Raw genomic sequence first — 27,464 nt, 5'->3', positions numbered from 1 at the left:
CAAAATGCTGATGGCTTTGCTTGGAACATCTCTGCACAGTTTTTGGCTTTTCTCGCTCTGCGTGATACATAGTGGATGTCAGTGCTAAAAGTGTTGTGTCATCCATACTTTGGTCGTTGTCCCCAAGAGGGATTGGACCGGGCAACAAGTGGTCCTTGATGATGTCTATCTGTCTGTTATGAGCATGAAGGATCCTCTTGAAATTGTGATTTTTTGAAAAGCCTGTGAGTGGCTGCATGTAGATGAGGAAATGCAGGAGGAAATGGCAGAACTGCTTGGTTTGTACTTGGTTTTTATGGCAGAGCTATATCAAATGGAGCTGGAGGAACCATGGCTAGAAAATATTTAGGATGGCAAGAGAATAGCCTGGATGGGAAGGGAGAGATTCAAGGTGCAGTGGGAGATACAAAGTGGGCATAATTCCCCATGAGCAGATATTCACTGCCTCAGTGTCTCTTGGAAGAGTGCTTGGGTTTTCCTTTGAGACCTATGAAGTGTCTTCAGAGACCTTCAGTGAGCAGTAAATGTGGCTTTCATAGCACAGAGATGTCCAGAGACCTGTGTGAAATTGGTGGTGGGAAGAGAAATGGTCTGGGAAACTGGGCCTCCACTGTCTCATGTTTTTAGGCTAGATGGGTGAAAGGACGTCATGGATGGTGTGAAGGGTTGGAAATCTGAGTGCAGTGAGCTGTGGTGTGAATGTCTGCTGAACAGACTCAAGGGAATATTTTCCTCCATTCCCTGTATACTTCCCATCCCTAGGATGAAGCAATGTGGGGGTTCTTCCTCCCAAAGTAATTGTCTAGAAGATCTGTATCCAGCTGCATGGAGAACCCTGGCAGGTTCCTAATAAGTATTTTAAGGTTTGCATACTGATGTCACTTCAAAGCTTGATTTTTTACTTATGACAGATTGGGTGTGTGAATTGCAAACTGTGTATTCAGTGCCTATATGCAACATCATTAATCATTTACTGTGAGTTATATAACCCATAAGAGTGTTGTGAGCTCTTCAATTCTTCAGGTGTTATTTTTTCTGTCTCATTCTTCTGATGATCTTCAAATGGTTCTTTCATGTTTATAGGTGAAAAGGGAGAGACATTTCCATAGACAGGTTACTTGAAAATGTCTCTTTAATAAATTGTTTTCCTGTCCCATGGCAAGGATGTGAAGTCGAATATTATCCATAGTAATGAGATACTGTCTGAGCAACTTTCTTCTTTGGTGGAGTCACTCTAAATTCTGAAGACCTGTGCTAACCTTGGGAGCAGTGAAGGTTTAGGAGGAGTGTTGGGTGTGTGATGTGTGAGAAGGCCCTGGTGGAGACATGGCATGTGTTTTGTTGATCCCCAGGGCTATTGTGACCTTCTGAAAATGAGTCAGGAGGAGTCTTATGATTTTAAGTTGTGTGGTCGTGTGGTTTGAACTGAAGTGGCCTAATTGGGGTTCCATATTCCTTTGTATCAAGAGTGGTAGTCACACAGGCTTTGGGGAGTCCATGTGCTGAGGAATGGTGATGCTGTCTTGAGGTGATACTTGGAGGTGTGGGGTCGTTGACAGAGCTGGTCATAATTTATGGCCTATATAACATTTCCCAGTTGTTCAAATAATTGGGAGGAACAGAATAATCTTAGTTGTGGTGCTTGGGCTCTGAGAAGCTGTGCACATGAGTTTTCTTCTATGATACTTGTATGCAAACATTGCTTTTGTGTTATGTTTGGCCAGAGAGAAGAGCCGCGCGGGGGGGACTGGGCGGCGGGGGATGGGGGGGGGGGGAGGCTAGATGGAGGTAGGTGGATGGTGGGTTGGGGGGGTGTGCAAGGCGACGAGGGGAGGGTGTGGGTGGGGTAAGGGGGGGGGGGGGGCTGCGAAGTGCTGAGGAGTCGATCAGGGTTGGAGGGGGGGGGGGTGGGCAAGGGGGCGGACAGGAAGGGGGCGGGGAGTGTGGGGGGGACCAGGCGGGGATGGCGAAGGGAAGGCGGGGGGGGGGTGTGAAGCGTGGAGGGGAGGGCGGGGTGGGAGGAGGGGTGAGGGGTGGGGGGGAGGGAGGGTGCTGGGTTCAAGGGTGTGGGATGAGTGCGAGGTCGCGGGGAGGGGGCGGGGAGAGGCAGGGGGAGGGGGGGCGCAGGGCTGGGGGCTGCGGAGGAGGGGAGGGGTGAAGGTGTGACGCGGAGGGGGAGGCGAGGAGGAGTGCGGCCGCGAGCGGTTCTTGGGGGGGAGGGGCGTAGGCGAGGAGGCGGGCTTGGGTGGGGGGTTTGGTGCGGGGCGCGCCTCGTGGGGGGGGATGTTGGATCGGTGGGGCAGTGTCGGGGGGGGGGGGGGGGCGGGCGGGGGAGGGGGGGGTTGGGGCAGGCGGGGATTGAGGGGGGGGGGGGTACGGGAGGGGGAGGGTAAAAGGGGGGACTGGTGGGGGGCGGGTGGGGTGTAGGTTGGGGGGGGTTGGGTTGATAGTGAGAGTGAGGAGGGGGTGAGGGTGAGAGCGGAGGGTCGTAGGGAGGTGCGAGAGGGGCATGGCGGGGCGGGGGGGGGGTGGAGGGGAAGGGGTGTGGGGACGGGGGGAGGTGGGGGGGGGGGGGGAGGATGGGGGGTGGGGGGTAGGCGGTGGCGGGGGGGGTAAGGATGGGTGGTGGGGGTTGGAGGGGAGGGGGGTGTGGGGGTTGTGGGGGGAGTGGGAGTGAGGGGGGGGGTGGGTGGGGGGGGGGGGGGGGAGGGGGGGGGGTGGGGGGGGGATGATTGGGGGGCGGGGGGGGTTTTGGGGGGGAGGTGGGGAGGGGGGGGGGGGGGGGGGGGGTGGTGGTGGGGGGGGGGGGGGGGCTGGGGGGGGGGTGGGGGGGGGGGGGTGGGGGGGTGGGTGGGTGGGGGGGGGGTGGGGCATCGACGGCGTGCGCGCCTTCCTGCAGTCCTACTCGCACGACGTGTCGCTCACAGCCGACTCGCGCAAGAGCCAGCTGCGCTTCTCGGCCGGCAGCTCCTGCGACACCCTCCCGGCCCGGCCGCTGCCCGACGAGCCCGCGCAGCTGCTCGGGGGCGAGAACACTGCCGGCCCCCTCTCCCTGGATCTCTCCCCTCCGTCGGTTGAGTTTCTCTGCTCAGACTTTCTCAGGCACTCTTCCTGCCATTGCCGCCCTGCCCTTTCCCCGCCGTGTTCTGTGGTTTGAATAGGCGATATTGTCTGAAAGCCTCGTAAAGTTTCCTTCGATGACGTTCTGAAGGCTGTTGCCCGTTGCTGTGTTGTGTGAACATGGGGTGGGTCCTCAGACTTCCAGCGAGTGTGGAAGGAAGGCGGGAAAAGGTTGCTGCTGGCAGGGTGTTGCTTAGGTCGGAGGTTTGGATATTAATCATGTTTTAGGTATTGGTCCCCTATATCATCTGTGCTGTGTAGAATCCGTGTTCCTGACAACATTATCTCTCCTGAAGGGATGGATCAGGTTATTTAGAAATACAACTTTTAATCAGGGTCATGTGTCTGGCCAAGAGCACGTGTGCTTGAATAGACAGAATGTGTCTTGAACAAAATGCTGATGGCTTTGCTTGGAACCTCTCTGCACATTTTTTTGGCCTTTCTCGCTCTGCATGATACATAGTGGAGGTCAGCACTAAAAGTGTTTGTGTCATCCATGCTTTGGTCGTTGTCCCCAAGAGGGGATTGGACCGGGCAACACGTGGTCCTTGATGATGTCTGTCTGTTCGTTATTAAGATGAAGGATCCTCTTGAAGTTGTGATTCTTTGAAAAGCCTGTGAGTGGCTGAATGAGGAGGAGGAAATGCAGGAGGAAATGGCAGAACTGCTTTGGTTTGTACTTGTTTTTTAAGGTAGAGCTTTGTCAAATGGAGCTGGATGAGCCATGGATAGAAAAAATTTAGGATGGCAAGAGAATTGCCTGGATGGGAAGGAGAGATTCAAAGTGCAGTGGGAGATACAAGGTGGGCATAATTCCCTGTGAGCAGATATTCACTGAGTCAGTGTCTCTTGGAAGAGTGCTTGGCTTTTCCTTTGAGACCTATGAAGTCTCTCCGCAGAACTTCAGTGAGCAGCAAATGTGGCTTCCATAGCACAGAGATGTCCAGAGAGCTGTGTGAAATTGGTGGTGGGAAGGAAAATGATCTGAGGAACTGGGCCTCCACTGTCACAGGTTTTTATGCTAGATGGGTGAAAGGACACCATGGATGGTGTGAAGGGTTGGGAATCTGAGTGCAGTGAGCTGTGTGTGAATATCTGCTGAGAGACTCAAGGAAATGTTTTCCTCCATTCTCTCTCCACTTCCTGTCTCTAGGATGAAGCAATGTGGAGTTCTTCCTCCCAAAGTAATTGTCTAGAAGATCTGTATTCCAGCTGCATGGACAACCCTGGCAGGATTTTAGTATGTGTTGTCATGTCACCATAATTGTGTCACTTCAAAGCTGAATTTTGTACTTATCCAAGATTACATATGGGAAGTGCCAGCTGTGCATTCAGTGCCTAAAAACAACATCACCAATCATCTCCTGTGAGTTATATAACCCAGAAGAGAGTTGTGAGCTCTTAAATTCTGCAGGTGATAACTTTCTGTCTGATTCTTCTGATGATCTGAAAATGATTCTTTCATGGTTATAGGTAAAAAAAGTGAGACTTCCATAGACAAGTTTCTTAAAAATGTCTGTGTAATAAATGCTGTTTCTTGTCCCATGGCTAGAGTGAGAAGTCACATATTATCAGTAGTAAGAAGATATTGTCTGAACAACTTTCCTTTTGGTGGAGTCTCTCTAAATTCTGAAGATCTGTGCTAACCATGGGAAGGGTTAGGGGGGAGTGTTGGGGGTGTGGTGTGTGAGGAGGCCCTGGTGGAGACATGGCATGTGTTTTGTTGATCCCCAGGGCTATTGCTGGCCTTCTGAAAATGAGTCAGGAGGAGTCTTACGATTTTCAATTGTGTGGTTTGGACTGAAATGGCCTAGGTTGCGTCCATATTCCTTTGTATCAAGCGTGGAAGTCACACATGATTTGGGGAGTCCATGTGCTGAAGAATGGTGATGTTGCCTTTGAGGTGGTACTTGGATGTGTAGGTCTTTGACAGAGCTGGTTATAATTTATGGCCTGCATGACATTTCCCACTTGTTCAAATAATTGGGAGGAGCAGAATAATGTTAGCTGTGATGCTTGGGCTCTGAGAAGCTGTGCACATGAGTTTTCTTCTAATGATACTTGTATGCAAACATTGCTTTTGTGTTATGTTTGGCCAGAGAGAAGTCTGTGCGTGAAGGACAGGGCTGGTGCTGGAGTTCACTGTGGTACAGTTCAAAATGAATGAATGAATTGTGTCCAGTTCTGTTTGTCCTGGTATTTAGGTGAGGCCCACAGCAGTGGTTCCAAACTTTTTCTTTCTCTTACTATGCAAGGAAATGACAGTCTGGGGCCTGTGTAGTGACTCCTGTGTGAGGCCCCTGTGCATTGGTTCCAGTGGAGTTTCCTGGGTTGTGTATGTACTGCAGGTGACCCAATCTGAATGTGAGCACATGATTGATACTCTTCTGGTGTTTTCCCATTCTTGGCTAGGTTGATTTCACGTTTTTTTTTTATTATTAGTTTGCATTAGTTTGGGTTGGACAGGGTTTTTTTTTTTTGTTTGTTTGTTTGCTTGTGGTTTTTGTCAAGGAGTAAAGCTTATCTTCACTGTGTTTGGCAATCCTGCAGACTCCAAAACATATAATTGTTCAGTAAGGGAGAGTTTCTCTGATCCATCCCTTGAAGGTGTACATGCAATCATAGAATCCTAGAAACACAGAATCAGAGAATGGTTTTGTTGCAAAGGACCTTAAAGATCCTCTTGTTCCAGCTGCTCTGCCATGGGCAGGGACATCTTCCAGCAGAGCAGGTGGCTCAGAGCCCCAGCCAGCCTGACCTTGAATATTTCATTCAATAAGTATAACTTCATGAATGGATGTTTCCCCAAGGGGTTGGTTTTTAGTGTGGCCAACATGGATCCAAAATTGTGGTTGGTGTTGATGGTGAAAGTAAAGGCTGTGAATGCAGAGTGAGGAGGGTGAGAGCTCAGTTCTGTGCCAGGCAAATGTGGGACTGAGTGTGGGTTTGGCAGAGAAATGGTTTGATTTCATGCTTGGTGCCAAAGGCTGTTCTGCCATTGCTGTTCTGATCCTGGTGTCTCTGTCATGAAAGACAATGGCAGTCCTCCAACAGTAACATTTTCCACGGTAACTATTCATGTAGAACCATAATTCTTGGCTAGAACAGCCAGATAATCCTATGTGCTACGTGCATTATCCATAATTACACTTTCATTTAGGGCTTTGTTTCCAGGAATGTTGCAAGTCATTTTCACATTTCTGGTCAGTACTTTGAAATATGAAACAGTGACTGTTGTTTTCAGGAAATCCTTACTTCAGTCATCTAGGAGAAAACTGTGTGTGGAGGGGAGAGGATGAGTAGGTAGCAGAAGCAATAAGAGAATCTGTTGTAAGTTGTCAGAAGATTTACCTGGAAAAAGAGGCTGAGGAGAATTTTTTTGAAATGATGGTTTCATAACTCTGCAAGGTGAGCAGGTCATGCAATAGAAAAAGTTGCTGAGGGGAGGAGTAATTCTTCAAATGATCCCACTCTGCTATTTTGCGATATAAGTCCTCAGGGTCACATAACTACAGCTTCTCAGTGACTTCTCCATGCTCTCAGGTGTGAATTTTAAGTCCTGCAATAAAGGCCTAGAAGACTTCACCGTGAGCATCTCTGTCTTGTTGTTTCCTTCTAAGGTTTCCTTGCCTTATCTGATCCATGTTATAGGGTTTCTGTGGATTTTTGCTTTGTTTTGTTTTCCCTTGATATACTCAGTATGTGGGTATATTTACAATTATCAACAATCCATATTTTTTGAGCAATGTGTGGTGTACAGATGTCCCTTGCTCTTGTTGCAGTGGAAGGCAGGAGATAAGAGAGTGACTGTGTGTTCTGCTCCTGTTGGGAGAAATAGATGTAAATATCTAAGACTTTAGTAGATATTGCCTGTCTGTGGAACAGAGAATGTGATGACGATGGGGAGGAGATTCCCCCTAAGCCAACGGTTTTATGAGCCATTCTCTGTTGGATGAGTGCTGATCTTTTATTATGACTGTTTATCATTTGTGCTCTAGAATCCTTCAGTTCGTTATCCTAATGGTGGTGAGCAGACAATTGTACCTCCTTTCTGGGTGTGGCTGCAGTGCATTGCCATCTGATGGTAGATTTGTGCAGTGAGAGATGGTAGATTTTTGCAGTGAGCAAAACCTCTCAGTGGCCAGGAGTGGAAGGAAAAGCAGAGACGGGAGCTCTGTGTGAGGCTAGAGAAGAACTCGGTCATTGCCTTGCTTGTCACATGTCACAGATAACACCAGGCTGTGCCTGCTGGAGTCCAGGGTGATTTGAGTTGCTTCTGTAGAGCAAGGCAGACCTACCAAATGTTATTGCATCTGTCCATTTCCATGTGTTTCTGACTCTTGCACTGTTGTCATGAGCTCAGCCTCAGGGTGTCTGATCTCATGTGGAAGGTCTCCTCTGTCCCAGCTGCCCGAGTGCAGGTGCAGTTCCCACACAGACCTGGGATGTTTACAGCTGTACAGAGGAAGGGTTTCATAAGCACTCCTGGTGTGCTCACCCAGGAACATTTTGTCTGTAGTGCAATCATGCAGGATCATCTCTGCTGCAGTGTCGAAGTGCAGAGTGAGCACCCAGCCCTGCCAAGATTCCCATGGACAGAGCAAGGACCCAGTGGGAGAAGGTGTGCAGTGTCCCCCAGGCCATGACCCAGAGGAACACGCCTGGCAATCACGTGTGGGCTGTCAAATGGCTGAGGAACAGGCTGGAGAGTCACCTGCAGAGAGTCACAGACAGTGACTCCATGTCCAGGTGGAAAGCAGTGACTTGTGCTGTCCCTCCAGGGCCTGGCTGGGCCCAGTTCTGTTCAGCACCTCCATGGCCAGTGGGATTGAGGCACCTTCAGGCAATTTGCAGCTGACACCAACTGGAGTTGAGTCAGAGGAAGGCAGAGATGGCAGCCAGGGACAGGCTGGAGAAGTAGCCCCGAGCAACCATCATGAAATGGATCAAAGTGCAGGGTCCTGCAGGTGGGGTGTGGCAATCCCCAGTTGAAATAGAGAGTGGGGGATAGGGAAGAGCTTTTCAGAGAAGTGCATTGGGTTCTCGGTGGGTGATAAGGTGGGACATGAGCTGCCCATGGGCACCTGCTGCTGGAATTGTGTCCTGCCCTGCATGACAAGCACTCTGCCTGGCAGGTCGAGGCAGGTCCTTCCTCACTTCTAAAGTATTTTTATGAGAGCATAGACTTCATGGAGATCTTGGGCCAATATCCCAATGGCCTTGGTAGAGTTCCCAGAAGGATCACAAAAGTGGCCTGAGTGTTGGAATATATTGTTATGGAGAAGGACTGAAGGAGTGTAGGTTTTCAAGCATAGAGAAATGATACCTTTGTGTAGGCTTTTCTAAGTTAGTTTTTTGTTGTTTCAGTTTATGCATAAATTTATAGGAAATATGGACAGAGCTCTTTTTACCTGGGCCAGTTTTTCTAGAAGAACAGAGAAGTAATTTTAACTAAGAGAAGAGAGGTTTTGATTTTGAGAAAGCTTTTCAGTATGGGTTGTGATAAAAATTATCCAGAGAAGTTTTGGACATGTGTCCAATGTTCAAGCCTAGCAGAAATTGTTCTTTCTCGTGTCCGAGGGGTGGATTAAATGGCCATTAGAGAAATGTTTAACTTGGAAACTAAAAATATTGTTTGACTCCATGAAGGACTCAGCCATTCCATTGTGAGGGGCTTGGATATGGAAATGCAGATGAAGGACGTTTAATGAGTCAGAAACAACAGAGTAAATGTTATTCTCTATTTTGGGCTTGGGGTTGCTTACATTGCTTTAGGCTGATCTGTATCTCCAACTAATTGATCTCAAGTAATGAATAACATAATAAATAACAATTCAAGACGTGTGACAAAGTATGAAAAAGCTCTTGACGTCTTCCCTATATTAGCGTTTATTGCTGATGTAGATGGACCGTGATTTTATTAAAAGCATCTGAATTCCATTCTTTCCTGCACTGCCATGAATATTTACTTCTGACTATTCAATTTGACTCATAAGAATGCCCTAAAAGCACCCACCAGCACATCTCAGATCGAAAGGCCTTGGCGTGGAATTAAGGAAGAGCTTCTGCGCGGGCTGTTTGCAGTCGGGGAGAGCCCCCGGGGCCGCTGCAGCCGCCGAGCCCCGCCCAAAGCCGGGCCCCCTTGAGCGCGGCCATCCGGCGGCTGCAGTGGCGCGGCGGCGCCTCCGGGTGTCGCTGTTGGCCGCCGCCGAGCGGCGCTGGAGCCACCGCCGCCGCCTCCGCCGCAGCGTCCTGCCCTGCAGGCTGCTCGCTCGCCCGGCGCCGGCCACAGCGCAGCGGCACCGCCAAGAGCAGCAGCAGCAGCGGCGAGAGGCGGCGAGAGACGGCTCGCCGACCTCGGTGTCTTTCAGCGGTGTCTGTCTGTGGCCGGCGAGAGCGGCTGGAAGCGGAGGCAGGGCAGCGGCAGGAGGCAGGAGCGCGGCGAGCGCAGTGGGCAGAGAATGGCGGTGAGGCGGCGGCCGAGGCGCGGGCCGGGCGGCGGGCGAGCGCTGCTGGCCGCGCTGCTTCTGCTGCTGCTGGGCGTGTGGGGCCGGGCGGCGGCCGAGCGGGTCCGCTACGCCATCCCCGAGGAGCTGGGCAGAGGCTCGCTGGTGGGGCCGCTGGCTCGGGACCTTGGGCTCAGCGCGGACGAGCTGCCGGCGCGCAAGCTGCGGCTGAGCGAGGAGAAGCAATACTTCAGGGTGAATGAGGAGAACGGGAACCTGTACGTGAACGAGAGGCTGGACCGGGAGGAGATGTGCGGCGATTCGGCGACCTGCTCTGTCAGCTTCGAGGCGCTGGTGCACAACCCGCTGAATATTTTCCATGTCGATGTGGTGATCGAGGACGTGAATGACAATTCTCCCGGTCTTTAGCAAGGCTGTTCTGGACCTCGAGATTGGTGAATAATCCCTCCCGGTGCTCGATTTCCGCTGGAGATGGCCCAAGATTCTGACCTGGGCAGCAACTCGCTGCTGACTTATCAACTCACCAGCAACCCGTCGTTCTCACTGTCCATGCAAGACAAACCGGGTGGAAACAAGCAGCCCGAATTAGTACTGGAGAGAGTGTTGGACCGGGAGAAGCAGAGTTTCTTTGAGTTGGTGCTGACAGCCGTAGACGGTGGGGATCCCGCGAGATCCGGGACTGTCCAGGTTCGCATCAACGTGACAGACGCCAACGACAACCCGCCAGTGTTCAGCAAAATTCTCTACGAGGCGCGAGTGGCAGAGAATTTGCAAGTGGAGTCGGTGTTGCTGCGGGTACGGGCAACGGATGCTGACGCGGGCTCTAACGGACGAGTGTCCTACTCCTTTGGTAGCGTCCCGGAAGCCGTCCGTGCTTTGTTCACTATCGACAGCGAGAGCGGGGAAGTGAGGACAGCGGGTCCCCTCGATTTCGAGGAGAAGAATAAATACATCTTCGGAGTTGAGGCGAGAGACGGCGGCGGGCTCAGCAGTCACTGCGAAGTACAGATAGACATCACCGACGAAAATGACAACGCGCCAGAGATCACCATTCTGTCGCTCTCGAGTCCTGTACCCGAAGACGCTCCAGTCGGCACCGTGGTGACCCTGCTGAAAGTGCGGGACAGAGACTCCGGCGAGAACGGTCAAGTGTCGTGTGAGCTGTCAGGAGAGGCGCCGCTGTCGATCGTGGCGTCCTCGGGCGGCTCGTACAAGGTGGTGACGGCGGGCGCGCTGGACCGCGAGCAGGCGTCGGAGCATCGCGTGACGGTGGTGGCCCGGGACCGGGGCAGGCCGGCGCTGTGGAGCAGCACGGAGCTGGTGCTGGAGGTGTCGGACGTGAACGACAACGCACCGGAGTTCGAGGAGGCGGCGTACAGCGCGTACGTGGCGGAGAACAACGCGGCGGGCTCGCTGGTGCTGTGCGTGCAGGCGCGGGACGCGGACGCGGGCGCCAACGGGCGCGTGAGCTACTGGCTGGCGGGCGGCAGCGCGGGCGCGGCGGGCGCTGCGGCACTGGTGTCGGTGGAGGCGCGGAGCGGAGCGCTGTACGCGCAGCGCTCCTTGGACTACGAGCAGTGCCGCGAGTTCACGGTGGCCGTGCGGGCACAGGACGGCGGCTCTCCGGCGCGCAGCTCCACGGCCACGGTGCGCGTCTTCGTGCTGGACCGCAACGACAACGCGCCCAGGGTGCTCTGGCCTGCGGCGGCAGCGGCGGGAGAGGCTCCGGGAGGGGCGGCGGCGCGCCTTTCGAGGTGGTTCCGCGCTCGGCCGAGGCCGGCTACCTGGTGGCCAAGGTGGTGGCGGTGGACGCGGACGCGGGGCGCAACGCGTGGCTGTCGTACGAGCTGGTGCAGGCGTCGGAGCCGGCGCTGTTCCGCGTGGGGCTGCACAGCGGCGAGGTGCGCACGGCGCGCGCCGTGGGCGAGCGGGACGCGGCCAAGCAGCGTGTGGTGGCCGTGGTGAAGGACCACGGGCAGCCGGCGCTGTCGGCCACGGCCACGCTGCACGTGGTGCTGGCCGAGAGCTTGCAGGAGGCGCTGCCGGAGCTGAGCGAGCGGCCGGCGGGCGCCGAGGCGGCCGAGGCGGCCGAGGCGGCGGCCGAGCTGCAGTTCTACCTGGTGCTGGCGCTGGCGCTGCTGTCGGCGCTCTTGGTGCTGAGCGTGGCGCTGGCCGTGGTGGCGGCGTCTGCGCCGGGCCGGGCCGCCCGCCGTGCTGCCTGCTGGGCGCGCAGCGCTTCTCCCTGGCCGGCGCCGCCTTCCCGGCCGACTTCTGCGAGGGCACCTTGCCCTAATCCTACAACCTGTGCGTGCCGGCGCCGGCCCGCACCGTGCCCGAGGCCGCTTGGCCGCCGCCGCCGGCGGTGCCCATCCTATCGGCGGAGGAGCTTCTGGGCTTGGATTCCTGCGACAAGCCAAGCCTGAGTACTGACGTCGTCGTGGGAGAAGCGCCCTCCAATCCCGACACCCCGCAGGTCTGTAAAGCCTGAGTTAGTTCCTTTTCTAAAAGTTCCCGAAACGTCATGTTTGTTTCCCGCTGTTCTCTGTGTGGTGTCAGTGGGCATTTGTCATCGTACCCCCCGTAGCGGCGGAAGTTTTCATTTTTACTCGGTAATAGCTTCAGATGACAGGCTCTGACTTTAGCTCTGCTTTCGGCTAGTACTAGCAGCGTTTCTCTATTTTGTCCTTGTTACACGGAGTCGTGTTTATGTGAGTTGTACAGTCTCGTCTCGTGACGGACTGAATAAAGGACAGGCTATCCCGTGTTCCTGTACAGCAGGAAGCTCTTGGTTCTCTTCCTTGGTCACAGGTTCTGCTTCAGGCGCGAGGTTTTGTCTACAGGACTCGAGCTCTATAAATTTAATGTGTTAGTAACATTGAAAGCAGATTCGTGTTCTGTATTAGGAGAATGGCTGATTTTGCGTGATGGAAGTCGAGGGGAAAAAAAACGACCAAGGAAGCAGTGACATCTGGTGTAGGAGATATTTCCTTCCTGACTGATTTGTTCAGTAAGGGTGTGCTTGGAACTCGTGTATAGCTTTGCCAAAACCCGTTTTTTGTTTTTTGGTTTTTTTTTTTTTTTTTTCCAGTTAGATTTACAAAGGAAACAAATGTAGAAAGTTCCTTTCACTATTTTTCTGAGTGAAAGAAGAGATTGTTGCCCGTATCGGTGGGGGGAATTCAGTAGTTAGACTAGATGGCTTTGTTTATTCGTCCTGGCTGGCAGTTCATTCTGTTTTACTCTTTTGGCTCTTTTTTGGTACAATGTTGATAGTGCCGAAAGATTTATTTTCAGAGATTTTTATTTTACAATCGTCTTTGAGCCAAAGATGTTAGGGGTATTAGTAGAATTCGGGTATATTGAGAACAGCAAATTTTTGCAACTCTGTTTACTAGGCTAAATATCTGAGATATGAAGGGATCTCATATAAGGGAGATTAGCCAGAGGAGGGTTTATGCATTTAAATCAATCCCATTTGCACATTGATTAGTGGTCAGCTCAGTTTCAAGACTTGTACTTTTTTCTACCGCTCCATGATTGTTTTCTGAACACATATCGTATCAACGTCATTAGAAATACTTAGAAGAGTAGTTTACTTATGAACTGCAGTGCTTTACACATTGATTTAGGAAAAAAAGGAAACCATTAATGACTTGATTAAAAGTAAGGCTGTATAATCCTAAAGAAAACCTAGGTGTATCTTAGGAAATGATGTCAAATATTTCAAGTTCTGAAATTTCCTTTGAGTGTTTTCGCTGCATCTTTATTTGTACCCTTAGTTGAATCCTGTAACAATTAGATACCTGACTTGAAGAAGTATGCAATAGCTCTGCTCCCGCTTGTGTTAAAGAACCTGATAACTGTTTTTTCGGGATATATTATCTTCCCGATTTCAGTCTGAGAGCATGTTGTGAAAGATGCTTTTGACCAAAAAGTATAATCTTAAGAATAAGCTACAGTGTGAAAATACGGAAAATGAGTTTTGGTTTACATACTGAAATAATTTAAATAATGACATGACTAAATGATGAGTTTCCCGTGCGGGTAAAGAACCCCATCCACAGAATGCCTCTGCCTTCCTCCCTATGGTGATTCCCTGGAGGCTGAAAGCAGAGATGGGCTGGAGAAATGCGGACGCAGGAGATCGGCGCTGGACGAAAAGCGACATCTCCGTGGCGACTGTGCCCTGTATGGAGCACGGCAGAGCGGGCAGCGCCTGGCAGCGCTCGGTGCCTGCAGTGCCGGGAGGAGGCTGCGGGCGCCGCTGTTGACCGAGAGGAGCGAGAGGAAGCTCGGAGCGCTGCAGCCCCGCCCGCTGCGGAGCGGCTCTCTCGCTTGCTCTCTCCCTGTCCGAACCTGCGACCGACGATCGTCTCCGCGGAGCTGATCCATTCTGGAGCCAGGAGGAGGCACCAGCAGGTGTGCACGGTGCAGACGCTGAGAGCATTCAGTGGCAAAGGTATTTGGATCGGCGGTGCTGCGGTGCCGGAGTTTCCGCGGCAGAGATGTGCGCGGCAGGGAGGCGCTGGGGCCGGCGGCAGCGAGCTCTGCTCTGGGCCGTCCTGCTGGCGGCGTGGGAGGCGGCGTGGGGGCAGCTGCGCTACTCCGTGCCCGAGGAGATGCCCAAGGGCTCGTTTGTGGGCGACGTGGCCAAGGACTGGGGCTGCAGTTGCCAGAGATCCGATATCGCGGCGTCCGTATCTTGGACAAAGGTAGGACGCAGTATTTCTCTGTTCATGGGAAGACGGGACATTTAGTGACAGCGGAGAGGATCGACAGAGAGCAGCTGTGCGAGAGAGTGCAGCAATGCGTGCTGCGCTGTGAACTTATAGTGGAGGGGGAAATGCACGTTTATGGAATACAAGTGGAAATCACGGACATTAACGACAACGCACCCAGCTTCCGCGAGGCAGAAAAAGAACTGAGAATGAGCGAGACAACCGCTCCAGGATCGCGGTTTCCCCTGGCCGAGGCTCACGATCCTGACTTGGGCGGGAATTCCCTGCAGAGATACGAGCTGAGCGGTGACGAGCACTTCTCGCTGGCCGTGCAGGCGGGCCCCAGTGGCGATCAGCGTCCCGAGCTGGTGCTGGCGAAGGCTCTGGACCGGGAGGAGGCGGCGTTTCACGAGCTGGTGCTGAGGGCGAGCGACGGCGGCGATCCGGCACGGACGGGCACGGCTCGGATCCGCGTGACGGTGCTGGACGCGAACGACAACGCGCCCGAGTTCAGTCAGGCGGAGTACGCGGTGCGTGAACCCGAGGACGTGCCCGTGGGCTCCATCCTCGTCACCGTTACTGCAACTGACACTGACGAGGGGCTGTACGGGCACGTGAAGTATTCGATTCAGAAATCACAGAGAAAGCCTCGCAGATTTTCCAACTGAATGCCGGCACGGGAGCGATCAGCTTGTTGCGCAGCCTGGACTTCGAGGAAGGCAATTCCTACGAACTGGAGGTGCAGGCACATGACGGGGGAGGCCTTTCCGACACTGCCAAAGTTGTAGTTACCGTAACAGATGTAAACGACAACGCCCCCGAACTCACAGTGTCGTCGGCGCTGAGCGAAATATCTGAGGATGCCCCGTCAGGGACCGTTGTTGCCTTGGTACACGTGGAGGACCGAGACTCGGGTGCCAACGGCGAGGTGAGCTGCTCGCTGGACGGGGATGTCCCATTCCGCCTCGAGAAATCTTTTGATGAATACTATCGCGTGGTGACGGCGAGAGAGCTGGACCGGGAGCAGGTGTCGGAGTACAACGTGACGGTGCGGGCGGCCGACGGCGGGTCGCCGGCACTGCAGAGCAGCGCGGTGCTGGCGCTGCGGGTGCTGGACGTGAACGACAACGCGCCGGTGTTCTTGGAGGAGCGCTACAGCGCGCGTGTGGCGGAGAACACGCGGCGGGCGCGCTGGTGCTGACGGTGCGCGCCACGGACGCGGACTGGGGGCAGAACGCGCGCGGTGCGCTACCGGCTGGCGGACGGGCGGGTGCGGGGCGCGCCGCTGTCGTCGTACGTGTCGGTGCAGGCGGAGACGGGCGCGCTGTACGCGCTGCGCTCCTTGGACTACGAGCAGCTGCGCGAGCTGCAGCTGTGGGTGCGGGCGGAGGACGGCGGCGCGCCGGCGCTGAGCAGCAACGTGTCGGTGAGGCTGCAGATCGTAGACGAGAACGACAACGCGCCGCAGGTGGCTGTACCCGCGCCGGCCGCCGCGGCGGCGGGCTCGGGCTCGGGCTCGGTGGCGGCGTGGTCGTGCGTGGAGCTGGCGCCGCGGCGGTCGGAGGCGGGCGCGCTGGTGGCCAAGGTGGTGGCGGTGGACGCGGACGCGGGGCAGAACGCGTGGCTGTCGTACGAGCTGGCCAAGGCCACGGAGCCGGGGCTGTTCCGCGTGGGGCTGCACAGCGGCGAGGTGCGCACGGCGCGCTCGCCGCTGGCCCGCGACGCGGCGCGCCACAGCCTGGTGGTGCTGGTGCGGGACCACGGGCGGCCGGCGCTGTCGGCCACGGCCACGCTGAGCGTGGTGCTGGCCGAGAGCGTGGTCGAGCTGCTGGCCGAGCTGGGCAGCGCGGCCGACGAGGCGGCGTTGCCGGCCGAGCCGGCCGCCGGCCTGACGCGCTGGCTCGTGCTGGCCGTGGCCGCCGTGTCGTGCCTCTTCGTGGCCTTTCTGCTGCTGCTGCTGGCGCGTGCGCCTGCGCCGCTGGCAGCGCCGCCAGCTGCTGCCGCCCGACAGCGGCGCCTTGCGCGGCGTGCCCGTCTCGCACTTCGTGGGCATCGACGGCGTGCGCGCCTTCCTGCAGTCCTACTCGCACGACGTGTCGCTCACAGCCGACTCGCGCAAGAGCCAGCTGCGCTTCTCGGCCGGCAGCTCCTGCGACACCCTGCCGGCCCGGCCGCCGCCCGACGAGCCCGCGCAGCTGCTTGGTTGCGAGGACCCTGCCGGCGCCCTCCCCCTGGAGCCAGCCCCTTCCTCGGTGAGTTTCTCTGCTCCGACTCTCTCAGGGACTCTTTCTCCTGTTGCCACCCTGTCCTTTTCCCGCCGTGTTCTCTGTCTTTCATAGGCGACTTTGTGTAATAACATGGTAAAGTTTCCTTCGATGACGTTCTGAAGGCTGTTGCCCCTTGCTGTGTTGTGTGAACATGGGGTGGGTCCTCAGCCTTGCAGTGAGTGAGGAAGGAAGGCAGTGAAAGGTTGCTGCTGGCAGGGTGTTGGTTAGTCGGAGGTTTGGATATTAGTCATGTTGCAGGTACTGGTCCCCTGTATCATCTGTGCTGTGTAGAATCTGTGTTCCTGATAGTATTATCTCTCCTGAAGGGATGGATTACGTTATTTAGAAATACAACTTTTTAGCAGGTTCGTTTGTCCTCCCAAGAGCACATGTGCTTGAATAGGTAGAATGTGTCTGGAACAAAATGCTGATGGCTTTGCTTGGAACATCTCTGCACATTTTTTTGGCCTTTCTCGCTCTGCATGTTGCACAGTGGAGGCCAGCACTACAAGTGTTTGTGTCATCCATGCTTTGGTCGTTGTCCTCAAGAGGGGACTGGACCAGTCCGCAAGAGGTCCTTGATGATGTCTGTCTGTTATGAGGAGGAAGGGTCCTTTTGGAGTGTGATTCTTTGAAAAGCCTGTGAGTGGCTGCATGTGAAGGACGAAATGCAGGAGGAAATGGCAGAACTTCTTTGGTTTGTACTTGTTTTTAAGGCTGGGCTTTGTCAGATGCAGCTGGATGAGCCTTGGCTAGAAAATATTTAGGATGGCAAGAGAATAGCCTGGATGGGAAGGGAGAGATTCAAGGTGCAGTGGGAGATACAAAGTGGGCATAATTCCCCATGAGCAGATATTCACTGCCTCAGTGTCTCTTGGAAGAGTGCTTGGGTTTTCCTTTGAGACCTATGAAGTGTCTTCAGAGACCTTCAGTGAGCAGTAAATGTGGCTTTCATAGCACAGAGATGTCCAGAGACCTGTGTGAAATTGGTGGTGGGAAGGAAATGGTCTGGGAAACTGGGCCTCCACTGTCTCATGTTTTTAGGCTAGATGGGTGAAAGGACGTCATGGATGGTGTGAAGGGTTGGAAATCTGAGTGCAGTGAGCTGTGTGTGAATGTCTGCTGAAAGACTCAAGGGAATATTTTCCTCCATTCCCTGTATACTTCCCATCCCTAGGATGAAGCAATGTGGGGGTTCTTCCTCCCAAAGTAATTGTCTAGAAGATCTGTATTCCAGCTGCATGGAGAACCCTGGCAGGTTCCTAATAAGTATTTTAATATTTGCATAATGGTGTCACTTCAAAGCTTGATTTTTTACTTATGACAGATTGGGTGTGTGAATTGCAAACTGTGTATTCAGTGCCTATATGCAACATCATTAATCATTTACTGTGAGTTATATAACCCATAAGAGTGTTGTGAGCTCTTCAATTCTTCAGGTGTTATTTTTCTGTCTCATTCTTCTGATGATCTTCAAATGGTTCTTTCATGTTTATAGGTGAAAAGGGAGAGACATTTCCATAGACAGGTTACTTGAAAATGTCTCTTTAATAAATTGTTTTCCTGTCCCATGGCTAGGATGTGAAGTCGAATATTATCCATAGTAATGAGATACTGTCTGAGCAACTTTCTTCTTGGTGGAGTCACTCTAAATTCTGAAGACCTGTGCTAACCTTGGGAGCAGTGAAGGTTAGGAGGGAGTGTTGGGTGTGTGATGTGTGAGAAGGCCCTGGTGGAGACATGGCATGTGTTTTGTTGATCCCCAGGGCTATTGTGACCTTCTGAAAATGAGTCAGGAGGAGTCTTATGATTTTCAAGTTGTGTGGTTGGTGGTTTGAACTGAAGTGGCCTAATTGGGGTTCCATATTCCTTTGTATCAAGAGTGGTAGTCACACAGGCTTTGGGGAGTCCATGTGCTGAGGAATGGTGATGCTGTCTTTGAGGTGATACTTGGAGGTGTGGGGTCGTTGACAGAGCTGGTCATAATTTATGGCCTATATAACATTTCCCAGTTGTTCAAATAATTGGGAGGAACAGAATAATCTTAGTTGTGGTGCTTGGGCTCTGAGAAGCTGTGCACATGAGTTTTCTTCTAATGATACTTGTATGCAAACATTGCTTTTGTGTTATGTTTGGCCAGAGAGAAGTCTGTGCGTGCAGGGACAGGGCTGGTGCTGGAGTTCACTGTGGTACAGTTCAAAATGAATGAATGAATTGTGTCCAGTTCTGTTTGTCCTGGTATTTAGATGAGGCCCACAGCTGTGGATCCAAACTTTTTCTTTCTCTTACTATCCAAGGAAATGACAGTCTGGGGCCTGTGTAGTGACTCCTGTGTGAGGCCCCTGTGTATTGGTTCCAGTGGAGTTTCCTGGGTTGTGTATATACTGCAGGTGATCCCAATCTGAATGTGAGGCCATGACTGATACTCTTCTGGTGTTTTCCCATTCTTGGCTGGGTTGATAAAGGTTTTTGGAGTGATTTGTTTTCATTGGATTGGGTTGGGTTCTTTGGTTTTTGGTTTGCTTGTATTTTTGTCAAGTAGTAAAGTTTATCCTCACTGTGTCTGGCAATCCTGCAAACTCCAAAACATATAATGATCCTGTAGGGAGAGTATCTCTCATCTATTCCTTGAGGCTGTACATGCAATCATATTATCCTAGAAACACAGAATCAGGGAATGCTTTGGATTGCAAAGGATCTTAAGGATCCTCTTGTTCCAGCTGCTCTACCATGGGCAGGGACATCTTCCAGCAGAGCAGGTGGCTCAGAGCCCCAGCCAGCCTGACCTTGAATATTTCATTCAAGAAATACAACTTCTGAAATGGATGTTTCCCCAAGGGGTTGGTTTTCTCTGTGGCCAACATGGAACCGAAATTGTGGTTGGTGTTGATGGTGAAAGTAAAGGCTGTGAATGCAGAGTGAGGAGGGTGAGAGCTCAGTTCTGTGCCAGGGAAATGTGGGACTGAGTGTGGGTTTGGCAGAGAAATAGTTTGATTTCATGCTTTGCCACGTGAAAAGGCAGTGCCATTGCTGTTCTGATCCTGCTGTCTCTGTCACGAAGGACAATGGCAGTCCTCCAACAGTAACATTTCCACAGTAACGGTTCATGTAGAACCATAATTCTTGGCTAGAACAGCCAGATAATCCTATGTGCTACGTGCATTATCCATAATTACACTTTCATTTAGGGCTTTGTTTCCAGGAATGTTGCAAGTCATTTTCACATTTCTGGTCAGTACTTTGAAATATGAAACAGTGACTGTTGTTTTCAGCAAATCCCTACTTCAGTCATCTAGGAGAAAACTGTGTGTGGAGGGGAGAGGATGAGTAGGTAGCAGAAGCAATAAGAGAATCTGTTGTAAGTTGTCAGAAGATTTACCTGGAAAAAGAGGCTGAGGAGAATTTGTTTGAAATGATGGTTTCATAACTCTGCAAGGTGAGCAGGTCATGCAATAGAAAAAGTTGCTGAGGGGAGGAGTAATTCTTCAAATGATCCCACTCTGCTATTTTGCGATATAAGTCCTCAGGGTCACATAACTGCAGCTTCTCAGTGACTTCTCCATGCTCTCAGGTGTGAATTTTAAGTCCTGCAATAAAGGCCTAGAAGACTTCACAGTGAGCATCTCTGATCTCTGTCTTGTTGTTTCCTTCTAAGGTTTCCTTGCCTTATCTGATCCATGTTATAGGGTTTTCTGTGGATTTTTTGCTTTGTTTTGTTTTCCCTTGATATACTCAGTATGTGGGTATATTTACAATTATCAACAATCCATATTTTTTGAGCAATGTGTGGTGTACAGATGTCCCTTGCTCTTGTTGCAGTGGAAGGCAGGAGATAAGAGAGTGACTGTGTGTTCTGCTCCTGTTGGGAGAAATAGATGTAAATATCTAAGACTTTAGTAGATATTGCCTGTCTGTGGAACAGAGAATGTGATGACGATGGGGAGGAGATTCCCCCTAAGCCAACGGTTTTATGAGCCATTCTCAGTTGGATGAGTGCTGATCTTTTATTATGATTGTTTATCATTTGTGCTCTAGAATCCTTCAGTTCCTTATCCTAATGGTGGTGAGCAGACAATTGTACCTCCCTTCTGGGTGTGGCTGCAGTGCATTGCCATCTGATGGTAGATTTGTGCAGTGAGGAGATGGCCATGAGCAAAACCTCTCAGTGGCCTGGAGTGGAAGGAAAAGCAGAGACGGGAGCTCTGTGTGAGGCTAGAGAAGAACTCGGTCATTGCCTTGCTTGTCACATGTCAGAGATAACACCAGGCTGAGCCTGCTGGAGTCCAGGTGATTTGAGTTGCTTCTGTAGAGCAAGGCAGACCTAGCAAATGTTATTGCATCTGTCCATTTCCATGTGTTTCTGACTCTTGCACTGTTGTCATGAGCTCAGCCTCAGGGTGTCTGATCTCATGTGGAAGGTCTCCTCTGTCCCAGCTGCCCGAGTGCAGGTGCAGTTCCCACACAGACCTGGGATGTTTACAGCTGTACAGAGGAAGGGTTTCATAAGCACTCCTGGTGTGCTCACCCAGGAACATTTTGTCTGTAGTGCAATCATGCAGGATCATCTCTGCTGCAGGTGTCAAAGTGCAGAGTGAGCACCCAGCCCTGCCAAGATTCCCATGGACAGAGCAAGAACCAGTGGGAGAAGGTGTGCAGTGTCCCCCAGGCCATCACCCAGAGGAACCTGCTGGGCAATCACGTGTGGGCTGTCAAATGGCTGAGGAACAGGCTGGAGAGTCTGTCTGGAGAGTCACTGTCTGTGACCTGCAGAGAGTCACAGACAGTGGCTCCATGTCCAGGTGGAAAGCAGTGACTTGTGCTGTCCCTCAAGGGCCGTGACTGGGCCCAGTTCTGTTCAGCACCTCCATGGCCAGTGGGATTGAGGCACCTTCAGGCAATTTGCAGCTGACACCAACTGGAGTTGAGTCACAGGAGGGCAGAGATGGCAGCCAGGGACAGGCTGGAGAAGTGGCCCCGTGCAAGCATCATGAAGTGGATGAAAATGCAAGGACCTGCAGGTGAGGTGTGGCTATCCCCAGTTGAAATAGAGAGTGGGGGATAGGGAAGAGCTTTTCAGAGAAGTGCATTGGGTTCTTGGTGGGTGATAAGGTGGGACATGAGCTGCCCATGGGCACCTGCTGCTGGAACTGTGTCCTGCCCTGCATGACAAGCACTCTGACTGGAAGGTCGGGTCAGGTCCTTCCTCCCTTCTTAACTCTTTTTATGAGAGCTTAGACTGCATGGAGATCTTGTGACGATATCCCAATGGACATGGTAGAGTTCCCAGAAGGATCATTAAAGTGGCCTGAGTGTTGGAATATATTGTTATGGAGAAGGACTGAAGGAGTGTAGGTTTTCAAGCATAGAGAAATGATACCTTTGTGTAGGCTTTTCTAAGTTGGTTTTTGTTGTTTCAGTTTATGCATAAATATATAGGAAATATGGACAGAGCTCTTTTTACCTGGGCCAGATGTTCTAGAAGAACAGAGAAGTAATTTTAACTAAGAGAAGAGAGGTTTTGATTTTGAGAAAGCTTTTCAGTATGGGTTGTGATAAAAATTATCCAGAGAAGTTTTGGACATGTGTCCAATGTTCAAGCCTAGCAGAAATTGTTCCTTCTCGTGTCCGAGGGGTGGATTAAATGGCCATTAGAGAAATGTTTAACTTGGAAACTAAAAATATTGTTTGACTCCATGAAGGACTCAGCCATTCCATTGTGAGGGGCTTGGATATGGAAATGCAGATGAAGGACGTTTAATGAGTCAGAAACAACAGAGTAAATGTTATTCTCTATTTTGGGCTTGGGGTTGCTTACATTGCTTTAGGCTGATCTGTATCTCCAACTAATTGATCTCAAGTAATGAATAACATAATAAATAACAATTCAAGACGTGTGACAAAGTATGAAAAAGCTCTTGACGTCTTCCCTATATTAGCGTTTATTGCTGATGTAGATGGACCGTGATTTTATTAAAAGCATCTGAATTCCATTCTTTCCTGCACTGCCATGAATATTTACTTCTGACTATTCAATTTGACTCATAAGAATGCCCTAAAAGCACCCACCAGCACATCTCAGATCGAAAGGCCTTGGCGTGGAATTAAGGAAGAGCTTCTGCGCGGGCTGTTTGCAGTCGGGGAGAGCCCCCGGGGCCGCTGCAGCCGCCGAGCCCCGCCCAAAGCCGGGCCCCCTTGAGCGCGGCCATCCGGCGGCTGCAGTGGCGCGGCGGCGCCTCCGGGTGTCGCTGTTGGCCGTCGCCGAGCGGCGCTGGAGCCACCGCCGCCGCCTCCGCCGCAGCGTCCTGCCCTGCAGGCTGCTCGCTCGCCCGGCGCCGGCCACAGCGGCAGCGGCACCGCCAAGAGCAGCAGCAGCAGCGGCGAGAGGCGGCGAGAGACGGCTCGCCTACCTCGATGTCTTTCAGCGGTGTCTGTTGTGGCCGGCGAGAGCGGCTGGAAGGGAGGCAGGGCAGCGGCAGGAGGCAGGAGCGCGGCGAGCGCAGTGGGCAGAGAATGGCGGTGAGGCGGCGGCCGAGGCGCGGGCCGGGCGGCGGGCGAGCGCTGCTGGCCGCGCTGCTCTGCTGCTGCTGGGCGTGTGGGGCCGGGCGGCTGCCGAGCGGGTCCGCTACGCCATCCCCGAGGAGCTGGGCAGAGGCTCGCTCGTGGGGCCGCTGGCGCGGGACCTTGGGCTCAGCGCGGACGAGCTGCCGGCGCGCAAGCTGCGGCTGAGCGAGGAGAAGCAATACTTCAGGGTGAATGAGGAGAACGGGAACCTGTACGTGAACGAGAGGCTGGACCGGGAGGAGATGTGCGGCGATTCGGCGACCTGCTCTGTCAGCTTCATGGCGCTGGTGCACAACCCACTGAACATTTTCCATGTCGATGTGGCGATCGAGGACGTGAATGACAACTCCCCGGTCTTTAGCAAGGCTGTTCTGGACCTCGAGATCGGTGAATGGATCCCACCCGGTGCTCGTTTTCCGCTGGAGATAGCGCGAGATGCAGACGCAGGAAGCAACTCGCTGCTGACTTATCAACTCACCAGCAACCCGTCGTTCTCACTGTCAATGAAAGAAAAGCCGGGTGGAAGCAAGCTGCCAGAATTAATACTGGAGAGAGTGTTGGACCGAGAGAAGCAGGGCACATTTGAGTTGGTGCTGACGGCGGTGGATGGCGGGGACCCCGCGAGATCCGGTACTGTCCAGGTTCGCATCAACGTTACTGACGCCAACGACAACCCCCCGGTGTTCAGCAGAAAAGTCTACGAGGCGAGAGTGTCAGAGAATTTGTCAGTGGAGTCGGTGGTACTGCGGGTACAGGCCACGGATTCTGACGCAGGCACTAACGGGCGAGTGTCCTACTCCTTTGGCAGCGTCCCAGACTCTGTCAAGGCGTTGTTCACTATCGACAGAGAGAGTGGGGAAGTTAGTACAGCGGGTGCGCTCGATTTCGAGGAGAAGAATAAATACATCTTCGCCGTCGAAGCAAGAGACGGCGGCGGGCTCAGCAGTCACTGCGAAGTACAGATAGACATCACCGACGAAAATGACAACGCCCCGGAAGTCACCATTCTATCGCTCTCCAGTCCAGTACCCGAGGATGCCCCAACTGGCACCGTGGTGGCCCTGCTGGAAGTGCAGGACAGAGACTCCGGCGAGAACGGTCAGGTGTCTTGTGAATTGTCGGGAGAGGCGCCGCTGTCGATCGTGGCGTCCTCGGGCGGCTCGTACAAGGTGGTGACATCGGGCGCGCTGGACCGCGAGCAGGCGTCGGAGCACCGGGTGACGGTGGTGGCCCGGGACCGAGGCAGGCCGGCGCTGTGGAGCAGCACGGAGCTGGTGCTGGAGGTGTCGGACGTGAACGACAACGCGCCGGAGTTCGAGGAGGCGGCGTACAGCGCGTACGTGGCGGAGAACAACGCGGCGGGCTCGCTGGTGCTGCGCGTGCAGGCGCGGGACGCGGACGCGGGCGCCAACGGGCGCGTGAGCTACTGGCTGGCGGGCGGCAGCGCGGGCGCGGCGGGCGCGGCGGCGCTGGTGTCGGTGGAGGCGCGGAGCGGCGCGCTGTACGCGCAGCGCTCCTTGGACTATGAGCAGTGCCGCGAGTTCACGGTGGCCGTGCGGGCGCAGGATGGCGGCTCGCCGGCGCGCAGCTCCACGGCCACGGTGCGCGTCTTCGTGCTGGACCGCAACGACAACGCGCCCAGGGTGCTCTGGCCCGCGGCGGCGGCACGAGAGGCTCCGGGAGGGGCGGCGGCGCCGCCTTTCGAGGTGGTTCCGCGCTCGGCCGAGGCCGGCTACCTGGTGGCCAAGGTGGTGGCGGTGGACGCGGACGCGGGGCGCAACGCGTGGCTGTCGTACGAGCTGGTGCAGGCGTCGGAGCCGGCGCTGTTCCGCGTGGGGCTGCACAGCGGCGAGGTGCGCACGGCGCGCGCCGTGGGCGAGCGGGACGCGGCCAAGCAGCGTGTGGTGGCCGTGGTGAAGGACCACGGGCAGCCGGCGCTGTCGGCCACGGCCACGCTGCACGTGGTGCTGGCCGAGAGCTTGCAGGAGGCGCTGCCGGAGCTGAGCGAGCGGCCGGCGGGCGCCGAGGCGGCCGAGGCGGCGGCCGAGCTGCAGTTCTACCTGGTGCTGGCGCTGGCGCTGCTGTCGGCGCTCTTGGTGCTGAGCGTGGCGCTGGCCGTGGTGGCGCGGCTGCGCCGGGCCGGGCCGCCCGCCGTGCTGCGCTGCCTGGGCGCGCAGCGCTTCTCCCTGGCCGGCGCCGCCTTTCCGGCCGACTTCTGCGAGGGCACCTTGCCCTACTCCTACAACCTGTGCGTGGCGGCGCCGGCCCGCGCCGTGCCCGAGGCCGCTTGGCCGCCGCCGCCGCCGCCGGGGGTGCCCATCCTGTCGGCGGAGGAGCTTCTGGGCGGGGATTGCTGCGACAAGCCAAGCCTGAGTACTGACGTCGTCGTGGGAGAAGCGCCCGCCAATCCCGACACCCCGCAGGTCTCTAAAGCCTCAGTTAGTTCCTTTTCTAAAAGTTCATCTCACTTCAGCTCACTTCCCATCTCTAGGATGAAGCAATGTGGGGTTCTTCTTCCCCAAGTAATTGTCTAGAAGATCTGTATTCCAGCTGCATAGAGAACCCTGGCAGGTTCCTAATAAGTATTTTCATATTTGCATAATGGTGTCACTTCAAAGCTTGATTTTTTACTTATGACAGATCGGTTGTGTTAATTGCAAACTGTGTATTCAGTGCCTATAAACAACATCATTAATCATCTACTCTGAGTTATATAACCCATAAGAGTGTTGTGAGCTCTTCAATTCTCCAGGTGTTATTTTTCTGTCTGATTCTTCTGATCATTGGAAAATGGTTCTTTCATGTTTATAGGTGAAAAGGGAGAGACATTTCCATATACAAGTTACTTGAAAATGTCTCTGTAATAAATATTTTTTCTTCTGTGATGTCTAGGATGTCAAGTCGAATATTATCCATAGTAAGGAGAGCAACTTTCAACTATCCATAGTCTGAGCAACTTTCTTATTGGTGGAGTCTCTATAAGTTCTGAAGACCTGTGCTAACTGTGGGAGCAGTGAAGGTTGGGGGGGAGTGTTGGGTGTGTGGTGTGTGAGGAGTCCCTGGTGGAGACATGGTATGTGTTTTCTTGATCCCCAGGGCTATTGCTGGCCTTCTGAAAATGAGTCAGGAGGAGTCTTACGATTTTCAATTGTGTGGTTTGGGCTTAAATGGCCTAGGTTGGGTTCCATTTTCCTTTGCATCAGGAGTGGAAGTCACACATGCTTTGGGAAGTCCATGTGCTGAAGAATGCTGATGTTGCCTTTGAGGTGGTACTTGGATGTGAGGGTCTTTGACAGAGCTGGTCATAATTTATGGCCTAAATCACATTTCCTGCTTGTCCAAATAGTTGGGTAGAGCAGAATAATGTTAGTTGTGATGCTTGGGCTCAGAGACGCTGTGCACATGAGTTTTCTTCTAATGATGTTTGTATGTGAAATTTGCTATCACGTTGTTTGGCCAGAGAGTCTGTGCATTCAGGACAGGGCTGGTGCTGGAGTTCACTGTGATACAGTTCAAAATGAATGAATGAATTGTGTCCAGTTCTGTTTGTCCTGGTATTTAGGAGAGGCCCACAGCTGTGGATCCAAACTTTTTCTTTCTCTTACTATCCAAGGAAATGACAGTTTGGGGCCTGTGTAGTGACTCCTGTGTGAGGCCCCTGTGTATTGGTTCCAGTGGAGTTTCCTGGGTTGTGTATGTACTGCAGGTGACCCAATCTGAAATGTGAGGCCATGATTGATACTCTTCTGGTGTTTTCCCATTCTTGGCTGGGTTGATTTAGGTTCCTTTAGATTATTTGTTTGCATTGGGTTGGGTTGGGTTCCTTGTTTGTTGGTTTGCTTGTATAATTGTTAAGGAGTAATGTTGATCCTCATTATGCCAGGCAATTCTACAAACTCCAAAACATATAATGATCCTGTAGGGATAATTTCTCTGATCCATCCCTTGAAGCTGTACATGTAATCATATTATCCTAGAAACACAGAATCAGAGAATGGTTTTGTTGCAAAGGATCTTAAAGATCCACTTGTTCCAGCTGCTCTACCATGGGCAGGGACATCTTCCAGCAGAGCAGGTGGCTCAGAGCCCCAGCCAGCCTGACCTTGAATATTTCATTCAAGAAATACAACTTCTGAAATGGATGTTTCCCCAAGGGGTTGGTTTTTTGTGTGGCCAACATGGATCCAAAATTGTGGTTGGTGTTGATGGTGAAAGTAAAGGCTGTGAATGCAGAGTGAGGAGGGTGAGAGCTCAGTTCTGTGCCAGGGAAATGTGGGACTGAGTGTGGGTTTGGCAGAGAAATGGTTTGATTTCATGCTTGGTGCCAAAGG

At 53.2% G+C, this 27,464-nt stretch overlaps 2 protein-coding genes across 11 annotated transcripts in view; both read left to right on the top strand.

The window, feature by feature from the left end:
- The window catches only part of LOC115484229 (protocadherin gamma-C5-like), a 208,813-nt gene that overhangs the window by 120,703 nt on the left and 60,646 nt on the right, over positions 1–27,464 (top strand). The gene's annotated exons all lie outside the window — the stretch shown is intronic.
- LOC127060125 (protocadherin gamma-B5-like) lies at positions 1,783–13,974 on the top strand. Its single transcript, XM_050979842.1, is given in 5 exon segments — positions 1,783–1,788; positions 2,900–3,069; positions 9,290–11,312; positions 11,315–11,812; positions 13,690–13,974. Coding segments are annotated over 5 exon segments (2,982 nt in total).

The sequence above is a fragment of the Serinus canaria genome, chromosome 13, assembly GCF_022539315.1.
Source record: "Serinus canaria isolate serCan28SL12 chromosome 13, serCan2020, whole genome shotgun sequence".
Lineage (NCBI taxonomy): Eukaryota > Metazoa > Chordata > Aves > Passeriformes > Fringillidae > Serinus > Serinus canaria.
This window is presented reverse-complemented; position numbering and strand designations above follow the sequence as displayed.